This window comes from Lagenorhynchus albirostris, chromosome 8 (genome assembly GCF_949774975.1).
Source record: "Lagenorhynchus albirostris chromosome 8, mLagAlb1.1, whole genome shotgun sequence".
Taxonomy (NCBI): domain Eukaryota; kingdom Metazoa; phylum Chordata; class Mammalia; order Artiodactyla; family Delphinidae; genus Lagenorhynchus; species Lagenorhynchus albirostris.
This window is the reverse complement of record NC_083102.1, coordinates 27036576-27056618: the sequence shown is the minus strand read 5'-3', so window position 1 is coordinate 27056618 and position 20043 is coordinate 27036576. Positions and strand designations below refer to the sequence as shown.

The window sequence follows — 20043 nt, the reverse complement described above, 5'->3', positions numbered from 1 at the left end:
GAAACAAAAGTACTTTGTTCTTATCTTTGAAGGTAAGAACTACCAAATTTAAATACTCAGAAATGATAGGAGGCTAGGTAGAAAAGGTGAGGACATATGAAAAGTAATTTTATTTTTGTTTAACCTTAAACTTACCAAACTACTTTTTTCTTTGAACAGCATTTATCTTGTCTGATACCCAGCTGCACTCATATTGGAAATTAGTGAAAACTACGTAATGATTCCACTTTGAAGTTATAACCATACAACTAAGATGTTTTGAATATAAGCCTATCTGTAAGTCAGATAAACTTTAAGAACTCTTAGTGTCTCTTCTTTTACAGAAATTCTATCTCTATCCTACTGTACTTCAGTTGATCAAGAAAACTAAAGGCAAAGGGCCAGAAAGCTAACTTCCTTAAAAATGAGACAAAAGGAAAAGTTTTTCCAACTACCACTATAAAGAAAAATTTTTCTTTCAAATACCAAATCAATTTTCTCAAGTGTACAATGAATTCTAATTTGATAGGTATTTTTCTTACTACTTCACTTCAAACAGTGACCTATAAATTTGTTTAAACAATAATAATAATTAGGTACCTTTTATGTTTTTTCAGAATAAAAAAAGTTAAATGATGTGTTGAAGATACTACTAAAAATACTTCACCTTTTGAATATGGCCCCTGCATTGGAGATCTATAGGAATTTTTCCAATTAACTTTCAAATCTTCCCACAACATTTCTGTTTTAAAAAATATTTTTGAAATAATTTGAATGAATGCTCTACAAATCAAAAACCGATTCACAAGTCCCTATTACATAATCAATGATTTTATCAAGTTTCCTATATATGTTCTGTATCAGTTTTCTTGACTATAAGATGTCAATAATATGGAAATATTTTTAATAGAACAGAATATTTAATTACATCAGTTTCCCATAAACACACAAGTCATTTAATGATGTTTATATTGGCCATTTCCACTGGTTGGCAAGAGGCTCTTCCACTAAAGGCTCCCATGGTCTCCATTGCACCATTTTTCTTGCCAGACTTAGTTCATTTTCAGCCTGTTAATAAGAAATTTTTAAAAGATCGTTTGATTATATTGTCTAATAGATATTTATCACAGCTAATAACTGAAATATAAACTAGTAGAGCTACTTCTTTCATATTAATACATAATAAGCTGTTCCACCATCACATGTTGAACATCATTAATTAAATTACCTTAATTCTCACAGCTACACAATCATCATGAGTAAGAAAGGATGGCTTTTGATTTCTTCTATTTGATTAAAATTTGCTTTTATAGTGTTCAAAAGTTTAGTTGGTGAGTTTTTGATCTTAATTGTCTGTTTCACCATTTAGACTACAAATTCTCTGAAGAAGTATGTCTCTTAATCTATGTTAATGGCTTTCAAACTTTATCTTACCATGGCCCACTGCTTAAAAACATTTTTTTTTAACTAAGGGATCCACAAGATACACATACAACTAAAACAAAACTAAAAATATCATCACCTTTACTAGCTGTCATACACTCTATTTTCTATTGAATGTAAAAAAAAAAAATACTAGTCACAATCCACCTAAACTGATTTCATGATCCATAATCCTTTAGAAACACAATCTGTAAAATTGTGATCTGTGAAGTGTAAGAGAATACAATAGTTGTATTTTTATTGATCAATCAAATCAATTTCCTTAATCAGATTATGTTACATTTAATTTTTCCTCTCAAACACAATTTACAACACATTTAACAAATATATTTTAGCTATCTTTTTTTTTTAAACATCTTTATTGGACTATAATTGCTTTACAATGGTGTGTTAGTTTCTGCTGTATGACAAAGTAAATCAGCTATACATATACATACATCTCCATATCTCCTCCCTCTTGCATCTCCCTTCCATCCTCCCTATCCCACCCCTCTAGGTGGACACAAAGCACCGAGCTGATCTCCCTGTTTAGCTATCTTCTTATTTCACATTTTTTCCACAGCAAAAAGACCTATGACAACTCTGGCCAACTTAGAAGAAGAACACTGTTGAACACTTGTCAGGACATCAGAGAAAGAATTCAAACACAGAATGAATGCTTAGTTTCTATCAGAGGCTATAATTCTCCAGTTAAAAGGCAATGCCTCGGGACTTCCCTGGTAGTGTAGTGGTTAAGACTCTGAGCTGCTAATGCAGGGGGCCTGGGTTCGATCCCTGGTCCAGGAACTAGATCCCGCATGCATGCTGCAACTAAGAGTTCGCATGCCACATCTAAGGAGCCGGCAAGCCACAACTAAGGAGCCCGCGAGCCACGACTAAGGGAAAAAAAAAGGCAATGCCTCATTTATGCCAGTGGTGCGAAACAGCCAATCTATGTTTAGCAGCAACAGTCTAAATGTATATAAACAATGAGTTAAAAAGAGTAGATAAACAGAAATCTGGGGGTAGAGGTATTTCCTAATGCTGAAATGAGAAAATACTGATTAAAACAATCCCTAAGGATGACTCTCTCTCTGAATGCCCTTTGACTTTTGTCTCTTGAACATTCATGCCTTCTTTATGCCCCCAAAAAGTCACTGCATGCTGAGGAGGGTTCCTACCCCTGAACACCTCTTAAGTCAGCCCTACTTCAGGGAGCTGGACTCAGCTGGCATGTGGTGCCTGTAACCACTCCCTCCCTCTTCTCTGGCTTCCGACACACTACCCTTTCCTATTCCTCTCATATGTCCCTCTAGAAATGGGCTGTCCAGAATGGTAGCCACTATCTACCTGTGACTACTGAGTGAGCACTTGACATGTAGCTAGTTCAAATTCAGATGTGCTGAGAGTATAAAATACACACCAGATTTTAAAGACTTAGTATAAAAAAAAAGTAAAATGTCTTAATTTTTTACATTGATGATATGTTTCAATGATATTATTTTAGATCTACTGGGTTAAATAAAGCATTATTAAAATTTAACCTTAGCATAGCACATGAAAATTTGAGAACTGCACAGATAACGTAAAAGTACTTAATGTACCCTAAGACTATAACTGCATGATAAATTAATGTAATAGCTAAACTAAAGTTATGATCAAAGTGAAATCAGGTAAAGAAAGAGGAACAGAAGGAAGACAATAATAATAAGTTTGCATTAAATTCCCATAACACTTTATCTAGTACCATATCCAACCTGGCAAATGAATAGGAAGGCCAAGAAAATAGGCCTCTGAATGACTGAAACAGTCTACATTTATAGAAAGCTGTCTGAATACTCCATTCTTCTTTTAACAGAGCCATCTAACAATTCTTTCAAATTTATATATTATGTCTATTGGTAAGAGATTTTGATAAAATCAAGCAAGAAAATGTAAGAAAAAAATGTTTACTTTTTTTAAATATGAAAAACGTAAAAATTACATGAAACAGAATTAAACATTTATCAGACCCTTACAAGGGGAAGACATTCTAAACCTATATATAATATTGGGAAGGAGGGGAGATTAAAAGGGGAGTGGGCAGAGGGAGAGTGATTTGACCAAGTAAAAAATTTTAAAACCTCTACATATGGGAGAGAATAGTTAAAGTCAAAAGGCAAAGAACAGACTAAAAAAAGAAAAAAATATATATAGCAAAAATTTAAGGTTAATATCTTTTATTTGAAAAAAACCTCAAAGAAATATATAAGAAAAACACTAAAAACAAATGACAGAGTAAAAACCTTAATATAAATTACAAAACACGAAATACAAAAACATATTTTAAGAATTTAACCTTCAAGAGTCAAAACTACATTTTAATTTTATGACTCAAAAGATCTGTATTTTTCCATATTAAAAATATAGTAACCCTTTAAAATGTAAAAATATATGTATCTAAAAAGATAATTATTCAAATAGCAATAATACTGTGTTACTAATTTGAACTAAGGGAAGGCTAACAAGAACATGCTAATTAAATTCTAAACTTCCAACAAAAGCCTCATAAATTCAAATTATAATCAATGATAAATATTTAACTGACATACATATGTCAGAGTATGCATTTTCTTATGTGGTTAGTCTTCTATTGGATGAATTGATATAAATTAAAAAGTTTAGTTTTCCTTTCTTTCTGGAATGTGAGTTTTGTACCTCTATAACATTGTGCCTTTGAACATTTGAAGCTAAACATCTGAATATTCAACTTTTCTTTACCTGAAGAATCACCTCTTCTATTTGGCCTCCCTGAAGTTGCTCTTCTAATTTTTTAACATTTGGTTCCTATAATTTAAGGGAAAAAAAGAAAAAAATAGTTAAAGAAGCACCAAAAGCACTTAATATGACAAATATAATTAATTTTTCTTTCATTGTACCCTTGCTAATTTTTACCAAATATCTGGTTAAGAGCCATTTCATCTCTCTACTGTTTTATTGCTTTTCTGTCTTAATACTAAAAGTGTTAAACGTTTATTGATGTGCTTATCAAGGGTAAGAATATGATGTTTAATTCAGTTTTTCTAAAATATGGATTTTAAAATAATACTTTATTTTCTTAGTACTTCCTATATTTCCTCTTAAGCATTAGCATTAAAAATAAATGCTACCCTATGACCCAGAACTCTACTCCTAGGTATATGCCAAACAGAAATGCATAATACATTAACCAAATGACATGTTCAACAATGTTCACAGCAGCATAAATTACATCCCCAAACCAGAAACAATCCAAATGACCATATATAAGAGAATAAATGAATAACTGTAGTATTTGAATATAATAGAATATTATAGAGCAATGAGAATGAACAAATTACAACTATATGCAACAACATAGATGATTCTCTCAAACGTATTATTAAGCAAAAGAAACCAGACAAATACATATTGATGATTCCACTTATAAAAAGTTCAAAACCAGGCAAAATGAATCTGTGGTGTTAGAGGTCAGAAGAATAGTTATCTTCAGGAGGGTAGTAACCTTGAGAAGAACAAGAAAGGGTTTTGGCATTCTGGAAATGTCCTCTTTTTTGATTTAGTGTTGACATGTGTGATTACTTTGTGAAAATACATCAAGTTCTATGCTTATAATGTCTGCACATTTCTTTATGTACATTATTCTTCAATAAAAGGTTACCTGAAACTATCACAACATTGTTAATCGGTTATACTCCAATATAAAATAAGAAGTTAAAAAAAATAATTAAAAATAAAATAGCCACTGTGCTTCCCCACTTTGACTCCAAAAAAAAAAAAATGTTAATATAGTAACTAGAACATTCAAAGACATATATTTATTTTCTAGTAGACCAAGCTTTTTGAGAGCCAGAAACCATGATCTATATATACACATGCATATGTAAATAAGGTGTAAATAGGGTAGCTTCTTGGCCTATAAATGGAGTGAAAACAGGGAGAAAAAAAAAGTTACTTTCTACAGGAATTGGCATCTGTCTCAGGGCATCTGCTGGCTGACCCAAGATATCTCTATGGCTTGCTCCTCCACTTCCAACCAAGTCTTTGCTCATACATCTTCTTAGTGAGAACCATTCTGATAATTTATACTGTGGTAGGCTGGAATAATGCCTCACAAACTGTACATGAACTAATCCCTGGAATCTATGAATGTTACTTTATATGGCAAATATTTCGCAGATGTGATTAAGGATCTTGGAATGGGAAGATTATCCTAGATTATCTGAGTGAGCCCTAAATACAATTATAGGTGTCCTTATAAGAGAGAGGCAGAGGGAAATTACACATGGAAGAAGAAAAAGTAAAGACTGGAGTGACTCAGCCACAAGCCAAGGAATAACAAAAGCCACCACAGCTGGAAAAGGCAAGGAATGAATTCTATCCTAAAGCCTCCAAAGGGAGTACAGGCCTGCCGACACCTTGATTTTGGCCCCTGATACTAATTTTAGCTTCCAGAAATATAAGACAATAAATTTCTATTATTTTAACTCACCAAGGTTGTTGTAATTTGTTACAGCAATCATAGAAAACTAATACCTGTTGTAACACCCCTCATCACCCTCATACACACCATTCTTCCTTCTTCCTTCTTTAATTTCCTTCACTGCACTTACTATGTTCTAACACACTATGGAATGTACTTTTTTTTTTTTTTTTGCGGTACGCGGGCCTCTCACAGTTGTGGCCTCTCCCGTTGCGGAGCACAGGCTCCGGACGCGCAGGCTCAGCGGCCACAGCTCACGGGCCCAGCCGCTCCGCAGCATGTGGGATCTTCCCGGACTGGGGCATGAACCTGTGTCCCCTGCATCGGCAGGCTGACTCTCAACCACTGCGCCACAGGGAAGCCCTGGAATGTACCTCTTTATTCACTTATTTTTCCTATTTATTTCTTTGGCTCCCATCATTAATGTATAATCTCCAAGGCAGGGATTTTTATGTTTTGTTCATTGCCATGTAGGCACTAGCTTCCATGCCCAGAACCATACGTAGCATATGATAGACATGCATTAAGTGTTTCTTGAATAAATACAAAGTAGTTAGAAAAGAGAGGGAAATAAAGCAGATGAACATGTTTGAGAAAGACTGTTTAACTCAAAATGACTGAGCTATGAAGCCAAAAATTAATAACAAAACAGGGAAGCTGGTCACTGTCACGATACCCAGGAGGGAGAATGCAGAGAAGGCAAGGAATATTCAACATTATTTTCAACTCAGGAAAAGCCTGTGTTGGGAAAACAACTCAAAATTTGTCTTACTTAAGTTGGGTCAATAATGTGAGTTTTATTTACTAATGGCATAATGCCACCAAGCTTAATAAGGTACCATGTACTGAATGCTCACTATATGCTTGCACCTGTGTTAAGCACTGTACATATATAACCCATTCAGTCCTAACAACAAGTGTTCAAGGCAGGTATTATTATATCCAAGTTATAGATGAGGGAATTGAGACTGAGAAAATGGGCAGTATGCCAACTCACAAAGTAAGTATTAGAGCTGAGATGAAAATTTTGGAAAGACCACAAACCAATGCTTTTCACCACTATGCTATTACTATCTCCCTAGTATAATCTGAAAAAAATATTTACTTTTATTTCCATTTTAGACTTAGACCCTTTATAATCATTACAATATTCCCTGAAGATTCCATGGCTCTATGGGCGGGATTAAAAATCTGTGTTAATTTTATCAAACAGCATTCAGCAATACAGCTATTACATAGCGCTTGGTGTTTTTAAAAATTATTTGTATACAGCCTTTTGGATAAACAAATATTTCTAAGGACCTTATTAAGTGTCAGGCACTAAGCTAGATTCTTGGGATAAAAAGATGAATGCAATTCACAAGTAGTTTATGGACTAGTACAGAAGACATAAAAGGCTTCACAGAGGAAGTGATGGATCTTGAGGACTGAGTAAGAACTGCCTGGCATACAAGGTAAGGGTATTCCAGGAAGAGGGAAGAGAAGATACAAAGAAACCAAAAATAAAATTGCATGGAACTCACATAACTGTCAGAAGTCTGGTATTACTGAAGTATAGTGTACAAAACAAGAAATGACAAGATAAGACTGAGAAGATAACTTAGAGCCAGATCTTGGGGGGGCTTCCATACCATGCTAAAGACTTCATCCTATAAGCCAGTGGCTCCCAAACCTGGCTATACGTCAAAATCATGCAGATAAAGGTAGCTAGATGAGTTTCACACAATCAGCCCAGCATAAATCCTTAAATTCAGCCTTTGAGAAACACTGAACAGGAAACCACAGTAAGGTTTTAAGCAGGAAGATCTCATGATCAGATTTACATATTGAAAAAAAAACTCTATTGGCAGTGTGGGGCATATAATGAAATATGATAGAACTAAACACAGACCAATTTAGTTATAAGGCAACTGAACAGCCTAGGTCAGAGAAAAGAATTTTAGAACTATTAAGTGAAAGCAATGACAGTGAACTCTTCTTTGGGTGACACTGGCAAAAGTAAAGGAAAATATAAGGATAAGTTTCCTTTTTCTTTTAAGGTAGGAAAAAGCTAAATACATTTTGAGGCTAACTGAAAGATGATAATAAAATGGAAGGCTAAAAGAAAAACAGAGAAGAAATGATTAAAGGGGAACACGGTTATGGAGAAGGAAAGCAGAGAATAAAAGACAGTTGAGACTGACCTCATGAAAAGAAAAAGAAATTTCTTACTATGAGATGGGAAAAAATGCATAAGCCCATTTTCCTTAAAGAAAGATGAATTCAAAAGAAATGTTAATTTCCCCTTTAGAGACCTGTAATCTGTGAATTACTTCCAGAACTGCCAAGATAAGAATAAAAGCTCCAAATCGAATTGCACTGTTTTGCCATATACCTGCAGAAAATGTAAGAATTCTCTCTGGACTACAGAGTTTGGTGATCTAATAATAAGAAAACTATATTAGGGCCACTTATTACATGTATAAGTGGTCCTAAACTTTTGGAGTTTATGAACACTATTTTGGATAATTACAAAAGTCCATGAAATAACTGCTAGTGTGGAAATTTAACAACAGTGCAATATAGTTTGGTATAAAAGAAGGAGCAGCAGTCTATTGTGTGCCTGTCTAGGGCCTTTGATTCAGAAGCTGTAAAATGTTTGTATTAGTCTTCCTGGGCTGCCATAACAAAATACCATACATAGACTGGATGGCTCAAAGATGAAAAATTTATTTTCTCACAATTCTGGATACTGGAAGTCCAAGGTCAAGGTACGACAGAGTCCGTTTCTGGTGGGAGCTCTCTTCCTGGCTTGCACACAGCGACCTTATTGCTGTGTCCTTACATCGCAGAAAATGTGAACTCTCTGGTATCTCTTCTTAGAAGGACACTAATCCTACTGGATCAGTGTACCACTCTTATGATCTCATTAACCTTAATTACTCCACACTGCAGGGTTAGGGCTTCAACATATGAATTTGGGAGGACACAAACTTTCTGTCCATAACAAAGCTCAATATAATTTTTGGTAGTTAAGAGACTAACTTGGTCCTCTTCTTTTTATAACAAAGCACTTTTTAAAACAGTTATTCCTGACAGTTGTTAAACACAATATACATATTTTTTTCGGTTTTGTTTTCATTCTTCTCTATTCTAAAACTAGAAAAATGAAATAAAGATTGATATATCTATAGATAAGAAGTAAAAGATCAATAAAGGATTAGACAGGTAAGAGAGATAAATGAAAGCTATAATGTTAACTTAAGGAAGGGACTTGATCTTATTTCACTCCTGTATTTATAGTGACTGTCATATAAAAAGTACTCAATAAACAGGAGTTTGATGAATGAAAGGGAGAAAGGATGGAAGAAACGCATGGAGGGAAGGAGAATAGAAAGGAGAGTCTGCAGAATATGCAAAAAGTAATCAACTGAATTTTTTATTTTTTTTTGTTAAATGTTGCATTGGATACCATACATCCAAGAAAACAAAATCAAGTTAGCTACTTACCGCTTTAACCATACTCAGCCTCTCATTTGTAATCTGTTCTGTATACTTTCTATATGCTGCATTTTTAGGGATTTGTCCAAGAACATCAAGAATCTTTGTATACAGTATTTTTAGCCTCTGAAAAGACAAAAAATACAAATTTCCAGTTTAAAATGTCACCAAAGATTTAAAAAGTCTCACCGATTATTAAAAAAAAAAAATTCACAACTATTTTTTTAAAAAGCATTTAACTATTCCTTGCTGCAACTTCTTCATGTCTATGCCTATCGATCCCTTTACAGCTTAGGAAAAATGTGAATATAAAGATGGAAACTTTTCATATTTGTATATATGACAAAAGTTGTACAGAAGTTAAAGGTATGATAACAAAAATAAAACTGCATTCTAACTTATTGCTAACAATCTTTTTGGTAAATTAAATCACTTACTAAATCAGTATGTCTCAAATTGAGGTCCTAAGCACCGCAAATTCTGATTTTTAAAAAATTTTTTATTTGGATTTCTATAGAAATAGAAAAATATATAAGCAGTATATTATCAGTATGATCAAATTTAACGGAATATAGTGATGATACTTCAGTGCTTATGCTTAGTGACTATGATCAAGTTGGTACGACGTGAAGATTTCACCACAGGCTCAACAGAAAAAAGCAGCAAGAAAACTGAGTCACTGCACATATTAAAGCAGCACATATTAAAGCACACTGAACTTAAAGGTCAATACAGCAGCCAGCAGTAAAGTCATACGATAAAAAGTTGTTATAGTAGACCCTAATTCACAGTTCATAAATATTAAGTATAATCATAAATATACATATGTGATGAGAATTTTTCATTATTTCTTTGAAATTTGTTTTAGTTTAATTGTATGAAACCGGAGGTGCTAATACCTAATTTCATTCATATATGTTCACCATATATATGAATAAACAAAACCAACCTTAAGGGCCTCTAAGAATCATTTTTCTTAAAAAGTACTCTGCATATTTAGACATTACTTCTATATTTGAATATGATGTTCTGTAATAGAGGGTATTTTACTATACTAATGTAGAGCTTGTTAGATAACATATAATCTAAATTGTGTGTGTGTGTGTGTTTGTGTGTGTGTGTGTGTGTGTGTGTGTGTGAGTGTGAGTGAGGGGTGGTTTAGCCTCATTTCTTCTCAATTTTAGCAAAGGGCATGACAATAGAAAGGCCTGGTAAGAGACATGGATTCTAAAATGGGGATGTTAATAATATCAGCTTCATAGGATTTTGTATAACTTAGAACAGTACCTGGCCGCACATAAGTTTCAATAAATGTTAGCATTATTATTCTATTGGGGAAAGAAGAGTCACATCAGCAGATGTCAGAGGTTTCATAGAAAAGGCAGCATCTGGGATAGACCTAGAGGGATGGTAGGACTTAGACATTTGAAGATGTTAGAAAAGGCAATCTTACACATAGAATACATACAGAGGACTGAATGGCAGAAAATACAGGTAATGTAAAGTAATTATTATATAGTTCTATTTCCCTTGAACTGTGTTGTCTAATATAGTAGCCACTAGCCAAATTTGGCCATTGAGCACTTGAAATGTGACAAATCTGAACTAAGATGTGCTGTTAAGTGTAACTACACACTGGATTTTGAGCATTTAGTATAAAAAAAGACTATAAAATATCATTAATTTTTTATATTGATTATATATTGAAATGGTAATATTTTGGATGTGTTAGGTAAAATAAAATATATTAACTTTTTCCTTATTAAAAAAAAGTGACTCCTAGAAAATTTTGTACAAGCATGGTTTATATTTATGACTTGCATTATATTTTTATTGGACAGCACATGGCTAGAATATAGGACACAGAGAAAATGCTTTGGAGATAAAGTTGGAGAAAAAGCAAATCAGACTGTATATGGTTCTGCATGGCAAGTTAAAGCATTTGGGCTTTATTATGTGGGCAATTAAAAGATTTAGGGAAATTGTGATTAGATGTGTGCTTCAGAAAAATTAATCTGGCAGTAGTGAGTTAAAAGAATAGGATAAAGGAGCAACAGAGAAGAAGGCCAGTAACAAGGTTGTTGCAATTCTCTACACAAGAACAAGGGACTAAACTGTGGTAATAATAATAGGACAAAAAAAGAGAGGTCATAATGGAGAGTTGTTATAGAAAAGGATCAACAAAATTCATCGCTGGAGTGAACATGAAGATAAAAGAGTGTAAGAGAAGTATCAACTATGATGTCCAATTCCCAGCCTGCAGAGTAGAAAGACTTTGATACCATCAAGAAAAATACTCCACAGTGGAAGAAACAGATTTAGAAAGGGAAAACCATGAGTTCAGTTTTAGACAATGAGTCTAAAGGCATTATGAACTCATAACGAGTACAAGACATTAACTCAACAAACATTAGTTACTGAGCACATACCATGTGCTAGCATAGTTCTAGCAGTGAACAAAAGAATAAAAAATTCCTGTCTTGATGATAACCTACAGTCCAGTAGAGAGAGACAACATACAAGATAAATCAGTAGAATACAGTCCGTTGAATAGTGATCTGGAGAACCACTGTAAGCACTTTTGTATTTAGAGTGAAATGGAAAAGCAGTGGTGAATTCTGAGGAAAGGAGTCACATGACTTGACTCACATTTTAGCAGGCTGACTTTTGTTGAAAAAAGATCAAACTGAGGCAGTGAAAAGCAGGGAGAGGCAGTTAGGAAGCAAATGCAATTATCCACAGCCATGATGATGGCGGCTGAGAATACGGTAGTAGAGGAGGTGGTGAGAAGTAATCAAAATTTGGATATAGGGCTTCCCTGGTGGTGCAGTGGTTGGGGGTCCGCCTGCCGATGCAGGGGACACAGGTTCGTGCCCCGGTCCGGGAGGATCCCGTGTGCCACGGAGCGGCTGGGCCCGTGAGCCATGGCTGCTGAGCCTGCGCGTCTGGAGCCTGTGCTCCACAAGGGGAGAGGCCACAACAGTGAGAGGCCCGCGTACCGCAAAAAAAAAAAAGGATATAATTTGAAGGTAGAACCCAGAGGATTTACTGAAGTACCCAATGTGGGATGTGAGAGAAAGAAAAGAATGAAAGATGATTTCAAGGTTTTTGACTGAGTGAATAGAAAAATGGAACTGCTGTTCACTGAGATGAGCAAACCTGAGAGAAGAGCAGGTTTTAGGGAGAAGATCAGGAACCCAATTTGGGGCATGTTAAGTTTAGGTTGCCTGCCTGACATCCAAGTGGAGATGTCCACTAAGTAATGAAATATACAAGACTTCCATAAAGGGAGAGGTCAGTGTGCTTGCCACGGAAACCCAAGAGTTATCAGTGTGTAGGTGGTATTTAAAACCATCGGAATGGGTCCAGACACCAACAGAGAGCAAATACAAATAGAGAAAAGACCCAAGAACAAAGTCTTAGAACTCCACCATTTAGAAGTAGGGATATGAGGGATAAGCAGAAAAAGAGAAGGCCAAAAGAAGTAGGGGAAAAAAAACACACCAGGAGATTGAGGTGTCTTGAAGCACAGTAAAGTGTTTGATGGACAGTGCCAAATAAGTCAAATGCTGCTATTGGGTTAATAAAGATGAGAAACGTGAGCTGACCATCGGATTTAGCAGCATGGTGACCTTGAAAAGAACAGCTCTGGCCAAGCCTGACCGGAGTGCCTTCAAAATGGATAAGAGAAATAGGAGACCGTTAAGTACAGGTAACTTTTGAGTTACCTGTAAAAGGGAAGGAAGGAGAGAAATGGCGTGATTATAGGAGGGAGGAGAACGATCCAGGGAGGTCTTTTTTTTTTTTTTTTGATGGAAGAATGTCTGAATACTGACGGGAAAGACCTACTAGAAGGGAAAACTGATGACAAAAGGCGGCAACTGCTAGGCCGCTATCTTTGGTAATCGAAATTGTACAGAATCTAAGGCACCTAAGAAAAGGTGAGGCGGGGGAAAAGGTGGGAAATGGCGATACAGATCTGGGAAGACACTCGCAAAAGTACCAGTGAGCCACTAGAATGCCACGGAAAAACTCAACAAGAAAATGGTTTGAGAAAGAGATCATGGCAAAACAACCAAACAAAAACGTGGTACCAGATAAACCAAGTACTAAATACCGCTGCTGACTCCAGAGCTCACGCTGAGTTGTAATTTGGGGCTTGCAATATCCGTATCGCGTTAACCATTGAAGAAACAAGGTCGCAGGGTTCTAGGCTTCCTTGGAAACTCAGGAAGGAAGAAAAGAGGTACATACCTCGTGTGGACTCTCACATACAGCCAATCCCACAAGGCCAGTGGTCTGTTCAAAAAACAAAACACGATTCGTGCTGTTTACTACAATTCCCCGCGTACCCACGCTAAGACAAGCAAAACCACTACTGTCCTGGCTAAAACTGGCCTAAAACCAGCTACCGGTCTCTCAAAGCCGCTGGTTCGGAGTTTTCTTCTCCCTCTCCGATCGGAACCGCTAAACTGGTCACCCCTAAGGGCAGAGTAAAATGAGTCCCCCAGAAGCACCGCCAAGCCCGTGACAGTTCCGGCCACCACCCGCGGGCTGACTCCATCCCCACAGTCTAAATTCCGTCAGTGACCTCCACCCGCCTCACCTTCTTCAGCAAGCCCGCCATGACAGCGCCGAGCTACCAGGACGCGCAGCCCTCTGGGAACTCGCCCAGACCCGCTCAATCCACCACAGAGGCCGCCATTCCGTCACCTTGGAAACAGCTTGGCCCCGCCCCCTAAGGCTCTTTACCGGCGCAAAGGCTCTGCACCGCCCATTCCTAAAAGAAAAAGTGACGCATGCGCAATGAGTGCACAAAGCCTCTAAACCAGGAGGGTGGGGCAAACGTTACGTTAGGTGTCTTATGTCTCAGTTCTTGTCCCTCTCACGCTGCCTGCCTACCCAAAGGTTGGGGGAAACCCTCCAAGCTACAAAAACACACCAGGAGATTGAGGTCATAGTCGCTCTAGGAACCTGCATTCGTCTTAACCTTTGGTGAATTCCTCTCTTCTACAGCGTAGTGTGCAGTAAAATGAGGGTGGTCGTGGAGCTATCGTCTAAGTGATCTCTTAGGTGCAAAGGTTAGTTCAGTATCCTCAGTCTTATGAGGCAAAGCAGAGCCAGAGGACACTTCCCATCGCAAGCCTTTTCTCTTTCATTTTACTCACTGAAGTGCAACATCCATTTTCTCATTTTCCCAGGTGAAGTGATACCGGACCATACCCCTTTTTTTCACTTACCTCTACAAACATGTACTGAACACCCGTTATGTGTTAGTTGCTGGGACATAGTTTGTAAAACAGCATCTCACATCGCGAGATTTACAGAACAATGACGAAGACATGCATTAATAAGTAATTTGTTAAGTGTTCCAAAAGAGGTTTGTGCCAAGTGCAATGGTAGCAGGGAAGAAGAAATAACTGAAAATTGTGGGATGACTGGAGTTAAAAAGGGCATTTGCTTAAAAAGTCAATGGGAGAAGAGCACAACAAATTGAGAATATATATAACTTAAATGTTAAAACAACCCACAGAATGGGAGAAGATATTTGCAACCACATATAATCACCAAAAGATAAGTGGTGCCTAGAACATATAAGGAACTTAACATAAATCAGTAAGAAAAGAACTATGAATTGGGAGATTGGGCTTGACATATATACACTACTATGTATAAAATAGATAACTAATGAGAACCTAATGTATAGCACAGAGAGCTCCATTCAGTGCTCTGTGGTGACCTAAATGGGAAGGAAATCTAAAAATGAGGGGATATATGTATATGTATACTGATTCACTTTGCTGAACAGCAGAAACTAACACAACATTGTAAAGCAACTATACTCCAATAAAAATTAATTTTAAAAAAAAAGAACTAATAACCAGAACAGGTCTTCCTGCTTCCATTCTTGCCTACCTCTCTGGAATATATTAAATGAGTTAATATATGTAAAGTGCCTGACTCAGTGCATGGAACACAGAACCACACAAGTGATTTTGTTATTTTTTATTTTGCTGTTGTCATTCTCAACCCAGTAGCTAGAATAATCCTTTTAGAAAATACTTCGTTCAAAATTCTTCCATGATTTTTCACTCAAGGTGTAAAAACCACAGTTCTTGCATCGCCTACAGTGTCTCACATGACTGTCCCCTCTGCCCCTCACCTCTCAGACCTAACCTTCTAGCCCCCTTCTCTATACTCAGGTAGCTGCTCTTCTAACCCTTTCTTTGGAAAGCCCTTCCACCACCACCAGATGGGTGCATGACTCACTCTCTCACCCCTTTCAAATCTTTGCACAGTTTTACCTTCCCAGTGTGGCCCGCCGTGGCCGTGAGATTTAAAATTGCGGATTGCCACAAAGACATTCCTTACCCTCTTCTCTGCTTCAGTTTTCTTCATAGCCCTTAGCAACTTCTAATATGCTATCTAATTATCTTACTTATATTGTTTTTGGGTATCATCCTTTCTAGAATATAAGCCATATGTGAATGGAAATTATTTTCTACCATATCACATGTGCCTGAAATAGTACCTGGTACATAATAGGCACCCAACTAATATATTTTTAGTGAATACAGTAGAAAAATAAACAAAAAAATGACTAGACAATTGACAGTAATGGAAACAGGATGAGTCAACAGACATGAAAAGGACTCAACCTCCCTGTTAAACAAGGAAATGCAAATTAATTATAATTTTACTGCCATCTTATGGACAAAAATTAAGGACTTACAATACCAAGTGTTAGCAAGGATGTGAAGCAACAGGAATACTCATACACTGCTGATGGGAGTGAATTGGTATAATCACTTTGGGGAATAATTTTACAGTAGTTAGTTGAAGATGTGCAAAACCTATGACTGAAAGCCATGGGTGGATTTGAATTTTGTCCCCTTGGGCACAAACTGACACTGAGTAATAGATTAGCTTGATCATATGCTCCTCTCTTCTCTTAGAATAGCTGCCCCTAGAAACATGAGCTATGGGGATATAATCTTTCCAGTTCAGATTACCCAAGAATTAGGCTTTACCATAACTTGCATCATAATTTCCAACTTCTAGTATTTAAATCATCCACTATTACAATTCAGGACAGAGTAAATATACAGTAATGAATATGCATGTGTCAATGGCATTTTAAAGATACACATGTGCATGGATGTAAACACATACATAAAGTAACTATTGATTTGGAACAAATCATCTGATGTACCCATTTACTTCTACAAAGGTGACATATATATTTGGACACACTAGATTAGATTCAGAAAACCACATTAGGACTAGGAAGAAATGCCCCTCTTTTTCAAACCAGACAATGCTGAAATAGTCACTGGAACTTAGATGAATGGAAGTTTATGAGGTCACAGTCTTTGTTCCCTGTCTCTCCAGATTCTTAGAATTTTTGCCGTTGTGGGATGTGTTCTAGAATGTAGAATCATGGGATTATAAAAGATGCATGTGTTTTCATTGGTTGTAACTTTGGGTTCAGGCTTCTGCCGTACGACATTTGCTGAAGACACCACTGCTAAACAGACCTAGCTGATCCTGGCTAAGGTACTGCATAGATAACCAGTTCTATGTGGTGGGAAATTGTGTTAAGTTTTCTGAGCTAATCCCTTTGCAGAGGTGCGGGGGTATGTATGGAAGGGGCTTGATAGTGGTGTCCTATGGCTGGTGGCAGTAGAATTAGCTACAAAGGGAAATCAACCCTGGCATCTGTGATATCAGAAGGGGATTTGGGAATGTCTTAATATGAGTAGCAAGGGCACCAAATGCACTATATTCTGAGGTAAGAGTTCCCAGATAAATGTTGGAATCCTCGTCAGGAAGGAGACAGATGTTCAAAAGTTCTTCTGCAAATAAAGTTAGCAGGCCAGGTAACTTAGAGTTAAAATCTGTAACACAATTTTCTCTGCAGGACCTCTAGCCTACCCAACAAGGGAGTTCTTGTTTCTCCAAAATTAATTAACTGGAAGGGTTAGGACCTCCTACACTGCTTCTTAATGACACAGACTCTTTTGTGAAGGGCCAGATCTTACCCAAAGTTAAACAGTTAGAGTATTTGCCTAGAATATCTTCTCAGGAAGATTTTACCTGAGAGAGGGATGAGAAAAGGAAGAAAACATCTCAGTTTTCAGGGCAGGAGGAGCTCATTCCTGAAAATCTAGAGGGGATGAGTACTGCCTTGGTCACTTTCCCCTTAGTTTTCATGTCAGGGGGCAGAAGTGAAAATAATCTCGACTCAGGGAGTGTTCTTTCCTTTCCCAACTTGGTAACCAAAAAAATTCATTTTTCTGAAGTTAGTTCTTAGAACAGACCTGACATATTAAAATGCTAATAGTTTGGATATTATCCATCTCTTATGCCTCCATTCATATCAGGCATGTTCAAAATGATTTGGATTTTTTTCCTGGATTCTTCTTTATCTACGCTATGGATACTTCTAAAAAGTGTTCGTACCAGATAACTGGGTGTTTCCAATATGGTAGTTTTTAGAACTTCATTCTAAATTGGGCTGTAAGTCAGATAAAAGCCATTACCCAGTTTTATCTAAGTGGCTATTGGCTTCCAGGTGTTTGACTTGTCTAATGTGTAAAAATGGAGCTAACCAACACTCCCATCCAGATTTGAATTAAGTTTAACAATTGAGATTAAACATAGGCTATTGAAAAATAGAGAGAACCTATGGGACGATGGAATAATAAAGATGTCTGTGGGGACATATCTAGCCCCATTTCTATGTACGAAATGCTGCCACTTCCTATTTAAAAGCAAGAAGGAGGGACTTCCGTGGTGGCACAGTGGTTAAGAAGCCGTCTGCCAATGCAGGAGACACGGGTTCGAGCCCTGATCCGGGAAGATTCCACATGCCGCGGAGCAACTGAGCCTGTGCGCCACAATTACTGAGGCTGCGCTCTAGAGCCTGCAAGCCACAACTGGACCTGAGCACCACAACTACTGTTCAGCCCGTGTCCCTGGAGCCCATGCTCCGCAACAAGAGAAGCCACTGCAAGGAGAAGCCTGTGCACCGCAACAAAGAGTAGCCCCCGCTCGCCACAACTAGAGAAAGCCAGCACGCAACAACGAAGACCCAACGCAGCCAAAAATAAATGAATAAATTAATTAATAAAAGCAAGAAGGAAAAAAAGTGATGAAAGGCAGGAAGTTGTTTGAGGAAATAAAAACTATTTTATGAGACTAAATATTTATTAACATAAGAATATACTAATAAAATGGTAATAAAACAATAATTATTTAAAAAATAAATATTTTAACAGAATTTAGAAATAGGAAGATAAAATTAGGTATAAGAAAAAAGTTGAAAATGATGAAAAGATATAATAAATGTCAATATTGTATTTTTAACTAGTCTCTTGCAAAGTAAAAGGACAAATTAAGTGAAATAAAATAACCAAGATAAAATGGGAGGAGGGGGAGACAACAGCTAAAGTAGAGAAGGGACTTCAGAAATATGAGAGGAAGCATATGACTATTTTTAAAAACTGGATAAGCAGCAGAAAAACTACATAATCTTTCATTAAACAAATGTATATTGATTGCTTACTTTGTATCAGAAGCTGCAATGGGTCCTAGGGTTATGTCAGTGAACCAGACTGACAGGTCTCAGTCATCAGGGAGCTTTGTTCTAGTGGCTGGACACGCAGTGAAAACATAAATCAATTAATAAATTAAATTACCAAATGAGATTATTTTCAAAAGGGAATGAATTAACTGTGTTAGGACACATGGATACCTAGCGCAAGAAAACCTTTCTGAGAAGGTGACATTTATTCTGAGGCATGAAGGAAAGGATCCAGTCATAAAATGTGAGTTAAAGAGTGTCCAGGCAGGGCTGGGCTTCCCTGGTGGTGCAGTGGTTGAGAGTCCGCCTGCCGATGCAGGGGACGCGGGTTCGTGCCCCGGTCCGGGAAGATCCCACATGCCGCGGAGCGGCTAGGCCCGTGAGCCATGGCCGCTGAGCCTGCGCGTCCGGAGCCTGTGCTCCGCAACGGGGAGAAGCCACAACAGTGAGAGGCCTGCAAAAAAAAAGAGTGTCCAGGCAGAGGGAGTAGTAAGGGCAAAGTGTGAGGAGGGAGAGTGCCGTGACTGGAGTGTGACTAGGGTAGAAGGGTGAACAGTAGAGTGGCAAGGACCAGGTTGAAAAGATCGTGCAATGGGAATGGTTTAAACATGGTATTTTACTGTCTAATTTACACTTTTAAAAGACAACTCCAATTAATATTGGGAGAATGGATTGCAGCAGGGAAGGAATAGAACAAAGAAATGGTTAGGAGACTATGCAGTAATCTGGGCAAGAATGATAATGGTTTGAACAATCTTGTAATAAGATTGGCAGTGGAAGAGGGCAGATTCATTGTTTAATTTGAAAATGAAACCAACAAAAGCTACAGCTAGATTGGATATGAGAGGGGAAGGAAAGGACAAATGAAAGAAGAGCTCCTAGGTTTTTGGCTTTAGCAATAAGGCAGGTAAAAATTCATACCAAAGAATTTTTTTTTTAAGGAAAAGAATGAGTTTCAAAAGTTTAAACAGATAAATATTAGCCAAATTATAGACTAGAGAAATAAAATAGCAAAACCAAAAGATGAGGGTTTCAACAAGGAATATTGGAACTCATCAGACCCAATATTTAACAC

General features: G+C 37.0%; 1 protein-coding gene across 2 annotated transcripts; it reads right to left on the bottom strand.

Annotated features, from left to right (window-relative positions):
• Window positions 1-87: 87 nt before the first annotated feature.
• On the bottom strand, window positions 88-19040 carry NDUFA5 (NADH:ubiquinone oxidoreductase subunit A5). Of its 2 annotated transcripts, XM_060155987.1 has the most exons (6): window positions 18951-19040; window positions 13989-14162; window positions 13637-13681; window positions 9392-9508; window positions 4162-4227; window positions 88-1047 (listed from the first exon to the last, which is right to left on the bottom strand). In XM_060155987.1, exons 2-6 carry the CDS (start codon window positions 14007-14009, stop codon window positions 946-948), a joined length of 351 nt encoding a protein of 116 aa, XP_060011970.1. In that variant the 5' UTR covers window positions 14010-14162; window positions 18951-19040; the 3' UTR covers window positions 88-945. The 2 variants fall into 2 exon arrangements, with proteins under 2 accessions (XP_060011970.1, XP_060011971.1); XM_060155988.1 differs by lacking the exon at window positions 13637-13681 and having other exon boundaries at window positions 18951-19034.
• Between the last annotated feature and the right edge of the window lie 1003 nt (window positions 19041-20043).

Bases quoted from the DNA above. Each gene is read 5' to 3' on its own strand.
- NDUFA5 (XM_060155987.1), bottom strand. From the start codon at position 14,009: ATGGCGGGCTTGCTGAAGAAG. The intron at 9,509-13,636 runs GTATGTACCTCT...TTGTCTTTTCAG, and splicing joins TATGTGAGAGTCCACACGAG to AGGCTAAAAATACTGTATAC. The intron at 4,228-9,391 runs GTAAGTAGCTAA...CTTAAATTATAG, and splicing joins GGCTGAGTATGGTTAAAGCG to GAACCAAATGTTAAAAAATT.